This window comes from Hippopotamus amphibius, chromosome 11, assembly GCF_030028045.1.
Source record: "Hippopotamus amphibius kiboko isolate mHipAmp2 chromosome 11, mHipAmp2.hap2, whole genome shotgun sequence".
NCBI classification, from domain to species: Eukaryota; Metazoa; Chordata; class Mammalia; order Artiodactyla; family Hippopotamidae; genus Hippopotamus; species Hippopotamus amphibius.
The window spans coordinates 97,061,257-97,071,581 of NC_080196.1; the positions used below are offsets into that span (position 1 = coordinate 97,061,257).

Here is a 10,325-nt window from a genome sequence, read left to right on the forward strand (position 1 = left end):
ACTGGAACACTATACAACAATGAAAATAACTGATGTAAATCCTCATGCTAAAATATGGATAAATCTCACAAATAACATGGAAAAGAAGTACACTATATGATTCCATTTATGTACAGTTCAAATACAGGCAAAACAAATCAATGGTATTATAAGTCAGCACAATAATTACGTTTGTGAGAGTCAGTGACAGGATAAGAGCACGAGAGAGATTTCAAGAGGCTAGGATTGTTCTATTTGTCCAGGAGCTGATTAAACGTGCATGTATATTCAGTTTGTGAAAACTCTCTAAAGTATACTTTTATAATTGTGTACTGTGTGCATCTCAATAAAAGTTCCAGAAAATTAGAAAAGTCTTGGCTTTAGCAGACAGGAACACAGGAAAAGCAAATTCTAAAGCACAAAATGTTCAAATTCAAGCTTTGATTTTCTCTCCGTTCTTAACATTTTAATCAGCATTTATATCTTTTGCCATCCTTAAGACTCACACCAAAATGTCAAGAAAATAACTGTTAATTTCTTAAATATTAAACGATGCTTCTGCAAGTAAATTTTTGGATCTAACAATGCTCGAATAAGCCCTGCTACTAAATTTTAAAGGAACAAACATTTACAGTCAACAAAACCTATGTTTAGTTTAGTAGAATATTTCTGGTTATTAATAAGTCTTAAACATTATGGATAGGAGTACAAATTGGTAGATCCTTTTTGAAGGGCCATTCAGTCATTATCTAACAATTTTAAACAACATAACCCAAGATTCAACAATCTCACTTCTAAAAGTCACTCCTATCTTACACTTACTCAATTTCACAGTAATATGTATAAGTAAGTTCAATGCAATGTTTGAAATAGTAAAACTAAACGAACAAACAAAAAAACCTAGAAATAACCTAAATGGCAATCAATAGAAAACTATTTTTAAAGTTATAACATATAAAATAAATTACAAGGATATATTGTACAACACAGGGAATACAACCAATATTTTATAATAACTATAAGTGAAGTGTATCCTTTAAAAATTATGCATCACAGGCTTCCTAGGTGGCGCCATGGTTAAGAATCCACCTGCCAATGCAGGGGACACAGGTTCAAGCCCTGATCGGGGAAGATTCCACATATGTGCCGCAGAGCAACTAAGCCTGTGTGCCGCAACTGAGCCTGTGCTTTAGAGCCTGTGAGCCACAACTATTGAGCCCACGTGCCACAACTACTGAAGCCCACGTGCCTAGAGTCCATGCTCTGCAACAAGAGAAGCCACGGCAATGAGGAGCCCACGCACTGCAAAGAGTAGGCCCCGCTCGCTGCAACTAGAGAAAGCCCGTGTAGCAATGAAGACCTAACACAACCAATAAATAAATAAGTAAATAAATAAAAATTATGCATCACTATACTGTATACTTGTAACATCCAATACTGTACATCAACTATACTTCAAGTTAAAAAATTATGACACATTCATACCAAAGGATAAGGATAATTTATACAGTTTAAAAGAAAACTCTCACGATAAAATGTTCTCTATGACCATTAAAAATATGTATTTATATATGTTTTTATGTTATATATGTATATAAATAGATATTTAAAAGTTAGGTGGGTCACACAATAAACAATTACTTTTCTGTAAAGTGGGATTGGAAAAAGAAGAGAATTTAGGGGAGACTTTTAAAACTACCTATACTTCTGCATCCTTGCTTTTATATGATAAACAGGTATTTTCATAAAATACTAAATAAATTGCAAATAGAGGATTTAATGTTAACTGCATTTAAACAGTAGTCACAAATAAAGCACAGGTATCATGCTATATTATACCACAAAATATACCTGGTATACACACAATATCAGGTTTTCTCATTCCTGAAAAACCTTCTTTCTGTAAAAGCATGCACTCAAAAATAAGAAGGCTTATGGAAAAAATAAGATTGAGGTAAGGCATTTAAATCCATGCAACTCTAAAAACATTCCTAAGAAAAGCAGTAACTAACTAGTATTCAGGAAATACCTGGACAGACAGGCAGGTGGCTCAGACCTAGAGACTACCTCAGAGGATATTTAAAATGTACAAAAATGATCGAGTGGAAGTGCCCACTTACAGGTGCTGTGAGAATCCAGATGGAAGGGAAGCTCTGAGCCAGCGGGGCTGCCATCCAGGTAGGGACAGGAGGAAGCAAGCGCAACATGAGAATGACCCCCGCTGGGGAACATGAGCTGGCTGCAGGAGCTCCCGTTTAATCTTAATTTTGACTTTCTGAAAGGAACCTGAAAGGGAGCCTGCCTCTGTGGCTGAGGGCTTTTCTCCTTCCTGCAAAAGGTTCTATTTCTATTCCTGCTCTTCACTACCTAGGAAAAACAGAATTATGAACCAATACAACCTCTGCACTGTACTGACATCATCACTCTATTGATCAATCATGTATGAGCTAACTAGAGTTAAAGAAACCCTTCTTGAAGCTAAACAGACTGCACTAAAATAATGGCTACCTTGAAAATAAGTGTTCCCTTTCAAAATTTAACCTTATCTAGGTGCTTTGTTTAATTTTAGTTAGCCATCATAGGTTGGAACTTTAGTCAACCTATGTCAACCTAGTCAAAATCAAAATAAATCATAGAACACAGAAGCACAGATATATACAGTAGCATACTTTCACATTATAATCATTCAAATGAACTTATTTGTTATTTTAAGATGTTTTCCTCACTTACCACTAACATTTAAAAGTAAACTTAAATTTCCATCATTAGCTGAGCTCATGAACAAATCATTTGATTTCTCTGTGAAGAATGAGAAGGGACTAAATTCTTTTTTTTTTTTTTTAGCTCTTTATTGGAATATAATTGCTTTACACTCTTGCACCAGCTTTTGAGGTACACCAAAGTGAATCAGCTATATTTATACATATATCCCCACATCCCCTCCCTCCCAAGATTCCCTCCCACCCTCCCTGTCCTGGCCCTCTAAGGCATCACCCATCATTGAGTTGATCTCCCTTTGCTATACAGCAACTTCCCACTAGCTATCTATTTTACAGTTGGTAGTGTATCTATGTCTATGCTCCTCTCTCACTTCACCCCAGCTTCTCCTTCGCCCCCTACCCCACACCCCAGCCCCGTGTCCTCAAGTTCCATTCTCTACATCTGCATCTGCACTCTTGCCCTGTCACTGGGTTCATCAGTACCATTTCTTCAGATTCCATATATATGAGTTAGCATACGGTATTTGTTTTTCTCTCTCTGGCTTACTTCACTCTGTATGACAGTCTCTAGGTCTATCCACCTCACTACATATAGCTCTATTTCATTCCTTTTTATGACTGAGTAATATTCCATTGTATATATGTGCCACATCTTCTTTATCCATTCATCTGTTAATGGGCATTTAGGTTGCTTCCATGTCCTGGCTATTGTAAACAGTGCTGCAATGAACATTATGGTACATGTTTCTTTTTGCATTACAGTTTTCTCTGGGTATATGCTCAGGGGTGGGATTACTAGGTCATATGGTAGTTTCATTTTTAGTTTTTTAAGGAACCTCCAAACTGTTTTCCATAGTGGCTGTACCATCTTACATTCCAACCAACAGTGCAGGAGAGTTCCCTTTTCTCCACACCCTCTCCAACATTTATTGTTTCTAGATTTTTTGATGATGGCCATTCTGACCGGAGTGAGGTGATACCTCATTGTGGCATCACCCATCATCCAGTTGATCTCCCTCTGTTATACAGCAATTTCCCACTAGCTATCTATTTAACAGTTGGTAGTGTATATATGTCTATGCTACTCTCGCACTTCGTCCCAGATTCCGCTTCCCCACCCCCCACCCCGTGTCCTCCAGTGAGAAGGGACTAAATTCTTTAAGGACCTTTCCTATCTCTAAAATATTATGCTCCAAGCATGCCTAAATTTCAGGATTATTCTTTTTTCTCTTGCTTAGCCCTTGATTTGCAGCCCTTAGATAGTACATAATCTCAGGACCTTTCAGCTTGTTGTAAAAGAGATCAGAGACCATCTAGTCCAGGGGTTTAAAAAAAGAAGGAAAGAAAAAAAAAAAAAAAGAGTTCTTTTTCCACTCTGAACTTCTTTTTGATGGAGAGCTTATCTGTTAGATCAAATATGTAAGAAGGATTCTGAGTTATACTTTTTGAGAAAAACAAAACAAACAAAAAACTCAGCCAACAACCCTCTAGCTTTCTGCAAAACATAAAGAACCAAACCCACAAAACTGAAACTTTAAAATCGACCTAACACAATTATTCAATAAATGAGATGCAAAGACCAGAAAAGTTAAATGACTTGATCAAGATGAGATATTCTAGTTAATGGCAGGGCCACAACTAGAACAGTTAACTCCTAAAGCCAATCTGAGATCAGCTTTCTTTGAAAGCACCACCTTAGGATCTTCATAATCAGTAAGATCTGTGTTCACAATCATAATATAAATAGATTCTATTTCAAGAACTTGCTATTCTTTCCTATTTGCTAAAGTAGTCAGTGCTCCATCTCGAGCAGTAATACGTGTAAACACATTCAGCTGGTGTAGGTGTGGAAAATGCATGTGCTTTCCGAAGACATATTTTAAAAGCTTATTTTTCTGCAGGGTGTAACTTTAGGTTATTTCTAGATGTATTATATTCACTAATGGACAGGCACAACCATTACTGGTCCTATTAGTAATACAAAATAGCCAACATTCACTAAGCATCAGGTAACTTATAAAACCTTTAAATTCATTTAAGCTTTACAATTCCTCATTTTAAAAACAAGAACAAGGAAGTACAGTGCTGAAATTTGATCACAAAACCCAACTCTTAACTACTATTCCAAAACCCACCAAACAGTGGCCTGCTCTGTGCTTTTTTTTTGGTTATCATCTCTAAGTGAACTGCCAAGATTAAAAGTACTTACATGCTCTTAAAAGGAATCCAGACAGATTACATACTATGTGATACCATTTTTATAAAGTTCAAATTCAGACGAAATTAGCTTGTAGTGTTAAAATTCAAGAGTGAGAAGGAGCCTGGTTGGGGGGGCGGGGCGTGGGGGGGTGATTTTGCAATGCTGGTATTCCTGATCTGTGTATTGATTAAACAGGCGTAACCCCTTCAAAAATTTATCAAACTATACACTTAAATGGTTTGTGCACATTTCTGCATGCCTGCTATACTTCAATAAAAATATTTATTTAAAAAAAATTCTCTACATGTTCTCTAGGGCCTCACCATGCCCTAGTTATCACACAGTCACCTACCTCACTCCCTAATATTATCTGCCTGGTCCTTATGGACTGCTGGGCCTGCTAACTCTGTAATACGATAAAGTACCTTCAGTCCACAGCAATTATATAAAGTATTACTGGGACAAACTACCATAATCGTTAGATCTCATGATCTTAATATACACTGACAACCTTCTTGGATGGTAACGATAACATCTAACCAACTACAAAGTAAGACCTGCTTTAAGAAAACTGAACCTACTGTACAGCACAGGGAACTCTACTTGATGCTCTGTAGTGACCTAAATGGGCAGGAAATCCAAAAAAGAAGGGATGTATGAATACGTATAGCTGATTCACTTCGCTGTACAGTAGAAACTAACACGACATTGTAAAGCAACTATATTCCAATAAAAATTTTTTAAAAAACTGAATATATGATAAACATATCCACAAAAGTGGTACACTCATGAATTCAAGATAAAAATCATCCACTGCTGAGTTTTATGGGAAAGAAAATGTATATCCTTTTAAAGTTGGCATTTACCCATCAGTGATAAAAACTAGCCCTGTTTATGACCACTCAAGTGCATCCAGGTATATTTAAGAAGTAATAGTTTGGAGATATCAGTACAAAAATATGTTACCACACTATATAATGCACATACATATATATATATATATATATATATATATATATATATATATATAAAATTTCATTCTCTAAATTATATGGTTAGGCCTCATGTTATTATTCCCATTTTACAGGTAGGGAAATGAATATCGAGTGTGAACTGAAATGACTTCCATCAAAGGATTTTGCAGGCAGAGCTTATTCAAGGCAACATTTACTGAAAAATGTCAAGCTCCATGCAATACAGAGGTGAACCTGCATGTCCCTTCTGCTTAGGATGGGAAGTACAGGATAGCACTTTACAATCCAAAGAGCACATGCAACTCTGGGACCTTAAACAAGTCATTTAATCTCTTTGTGACTCAACTTCCTCATTTGTAAAATGGAGATAATTTTAAAGATTATTTTTGAGGACTGCAGGTGTCAATAAGTGCTTAAACAAGTCCCATACACAGACCAAATTGAATGTAAGTGATGACTATTTTAATTGCTTAAAAAACTACTGGAGAAGGGTGCCATTCAATACATGGAAAACAGTTTTTTCAACAAATGGTGTTGGGAAAATTGGATATCCACATGCAAAAGAATGAAGTTGGACCCTTACTTTGCACCATATACAAAAATTAACTCAAAAATTAAATCAAAGACTTAAGAGTAAAAACTATAAAATTCTTTGATAAAAACAGCAAGGAATCTCCATGACACTGGATTCAGCAATGATTTCTGGGATATGACACCAAAAGCACAAGCAACAACAAAAGAAAAAACCATAGATAAACTGGACTTCAGCAAAATTTTTAAACTTTTGTGCATCAAAGGACACCATCAAGAAACTGAAAAGGCAACCAATGGGAGAAAATATTTGCAAATGATATATAAGAAAAAGGATTAACACATAAAATATATAAAGAACTCCTATAACTCCACAACAATAACAACAATCCAATTCAAAATGGGCAAAGGACTTGAACAGGCATTTCTCCAAAGAAGACAAATGACCAGTGAGCACATGAAAAGATGTTCAACATTACTAGTCATCAAGGAAATGCAAATCAAAACCACCAGATACCACTTTACACCCATCTAGGATGGCCACTAAAACATAAAAGAGGGACTTCCCTGGTGGCCCAGTGGTTAAGAATCTACCTACCAATGCAGGGGACACGGGTTTGAGCCTTGATCCAGGAAGATCCCACATGCTGCGGAGCAACTAAGCCGTGCACCACAACTACTGAGCCTGAACTTTAGAGCCTGTGAGCCACAGCTACTGAACTCACGTGCCAAACTACTGAAGCCCGTGTGCCTAGAACCCGTGCTCTGCAACAAGAGGAGCCACTGCAATGAGAAGCCTATGCACCGCAACGAAGAGTAGCCCCCGCTCACCACAACTAGAGAAAGCCCATGCGCATCAACGAAGACCCAACGCAGCCAAAAATAATAATTAATTAATTAATTAATCTTAAAAACTAGTTGGTATGTGGAGAAATGGGAACTCTCCTGCATTGCTGGTGGAAAGACAAACTTGTACAGCCACTGTGGAAAACAGTTTGGTGGTTTCTCAAAAAGTTACACACAGAATTACCATATAATCTAGCAATTCCATTCATAGACATATACCCAAAAGAACTGAAAGCAGGGATTCACAGAGATACAGAGATCCGAGATCCTTGCACACCAATGTTCATCGCAGTACTATTTACAATAGCCAAAAGATGGAAACAACCCAAATTGCCCATCAACAGATGAATAAACAATATGTGGTATATACATACAACACGATATTATTCAGCTTTAAAAAGGAAGGAAATTAAATTAAAAAAAAAAAAAAAGGAAGGAAAACCTGACACATGCTATAACATGGATGACCCTTGAAAACATTATGCCAAAACAAGCCATAAACAAAAGGACAAACATCATATAATTCCACTTAAATGAGTTACCAAGAACAGGCAAATTCATAGAGACAAACTAGAAGAGAGGTTACCAGGGGCTGGGGGCAGTGGAGAGAAAGTATGGGAATTACTGTTTAACGGGTGCACAGTTTCTGTCTCAGATAATGAACAAATTCTAGGAAATAGATAGGGGTAATGATGGCACAACATAGTGAATGTAATGGAACTTCCCTGGCAGTCCAGTGGTTAAGACTCCGCACTTCCAATGCAGGGGGCACAGCTTCCATCCATGGGGAACTAAGATCCCACATGCTGTGCGGCTTGGCCAAAAAGATTAAAAAAAAACAAAAGAAAAACAAAACAAACGAAGCAAAAAAACCCCCAACACTGTGTACTTAATGCCACTGAACTGCATATTTTAAAATGACTAAAATGGCAAGTTTATGTTACATGTGTTTCACTACAAGTAAAAAAACAATTGAGATACTGGAAAGCAACTGAAAATTCTTAAACAAAAGAATGATAATTTGTACAGTGTTTTAGTAAAATAACAGGATGGATAAATCACGGCAAGTGAAAACAGGAATAAGGCTTCCAGGAGGGATGCAAAGGAAATGAAGAAATAGATGCTTGAGAAAACTATGTTCCTGGCCTAAAGTGGGATGACAATAACTATACTCACTTCAAATAAATTATGTATGACTCTGTCATCTCTCCCCCTGTTATGGTAAGGGGAAAAAAGAATATATTATTGAGGCACAAAGGTATAAACGCTCCCGCTGACTAAAATTAGAAAATGAGAGTCGTTGTTAAAATCATCTATTCCTTTTCCCGACTTTGGCCTAGGACTTATCAAATGTATAGGTATTCCCTCATATTAAGAATTAGTCATTATAAAATCAACAAAACTGGGAAGACAAACCTTAAAATCTTAACGTACTGCCCCTTTCCAATTTTGTGAGAGAGACTGGTCCCAAAGTAAGTCCTAACTTGTTTTCATCTCTATCACTCCATCTCCTAAAACTAATCTAATCCTAACGCCACCACTTAGATATTCAACATTTATTTAATCATGTTCAATAAGGTCTGAATCACTCTTTGCTCTGGGACTCAAAACACTGCCTTACAGTTATACAGTCACTTGAACGACAAAATGTGTTACATAAACAGTGATATCTGTAGTAGACCTCTCCAAGTTAGTGTAAGTGTAAATAACACCAGGGGGTCAAGGTAAATCAAGAGATTTCTAATCCTTCTGACTTGGCACTGACATACCCAATGGGAGGTCGGTAAATACACAAACTCGCTCAAATCTTGGTTCTGAATGCCTACTTCCAACACGTCATTCTCACACAGGAACACACTACACACCCAACATGGAAGATCCGCCAGCTCTGCGAGCTACGAATGATGTTGAGATTTACCAAAGCCAGATAACATCTTTCAAGTGCCCTGTCCTCTTAAACTATCAAGTCAAAAATGGAGTCTATTTGGTCAAAGCCAGATGTCTGGACACCTCTCTACCTGCACTGTATATACATACATATATGTATATACATATACCTACCATAATTTCCGTGATCTGATGCAATTGCTTACGCAAAGCAGGCCTAAGTTACAAAGTTACTAACCAAAGGAGTCACAAAAACGTGTAGAAAATTAAGAAGCATCCTGACCCAACATGAACTTAATTTAAAATGCATTAGCTGAGCTTTAGGTCTAAGCGCTACGTGGATTCGTGGGGTAGCTCAGTCTTCCTAAGGTTTTCCAGATATGCAGCTGGTGAGGAGAATCAAAGCGCTTGCTAAATTAAATTTTGGGGGTTTCTAAGATGCAAATGACAACTGCATCCCGGGAAAGAAGCAGACAGACGGGCGGCTGTGGGAGACTCCCACAGACACGAAGGAAAAGAGCCGGGCCACCCCCAAGAGCAGAGCTCTTCCGAGGACTCAGAAAGAGCGGGCGGGGACTCCTCGGGCTGGGGAATGCGGTCGGCCAGGCCTCCGAGTCCGCCCCGGACGCCCCGGTGCACAAACGGGGGTTCACACCCAGGAACTGAGGCCTAACCGGGCAGCGGCCTGGGGCTGCGGCCGGCGCCGGACATTCCGGAGCAGGAGGAGGCCGCAAGGCAGGCGGGATCCGAAAAGAGGGAGAGGAAAGCACGGACAGCCGCGGCTCACTGGGCTCGGGCCCAGACTCACCCTCGCATGGTGAACTTGACCACGGCGAGTCTGGAGCCCGCGCCGCTCAGCTCCGGCTGGAAATCCGGGTCACTCCCGACCGGCTTCACACCCACCATTCTCAGAGAGTCCGGCAGGGCGGCCGCGACGCCACCGGCTTCAAAACTGAAAGAGAAGACCCGGGAGAGGAAGGCGGGAGGCTCAGGAAGGCCGAGGCCTGGACAGAGGAGGTGGCGACCGCGGCGTCTTCTCCCGGGGCTCTCAGTGCCGAGTCACGCCAGGGAGCAGAGCGGCCGAGGGGGTGGGGATGGGAGGGGGGAGGGGAGAGGCGAGGAGAGGGAAGGCGTCCGGGCACCCGGCAGCCACAGCGCGGCAGGGCCGCCGGCGCTTGCGCACCTTGG

At 39.3% G+C, this 10,325-nt stretch overlaps 1 protein-coding gene across 7 annotated transcripts in view; it reads right to left on the bottom strand.

Moving 5' to 3' along the window:
* Positions 1-10,325, bottom strand: part of TXNL1 (thioredoxin like 1) — a 34,371-nt gene extending 24,046 nt beyond the window's left edge. For 2 of the 7 annotated variants that reach the window (XR_009047970.1, XR_009047969.1), the window contains exon 1: positions 9,946-10,275. Coding sequence is in view for 5 of the 7 variants with exons in the window: in XM_057698853.1 (XP_057554836.1) it covers positions 9,946-10,043 (98 nt within the window). In the remaining 2 variants the exon portion in view is untranslated. Of the gene's footprint in view, positions 1-9,945 lie in introns of all 7 variants that reach the window. The other 5 variants (XM_057698850.1, XM_057698852.1, XM_057698853.1 and 2 more) reach the window with 4 other exon arrangements.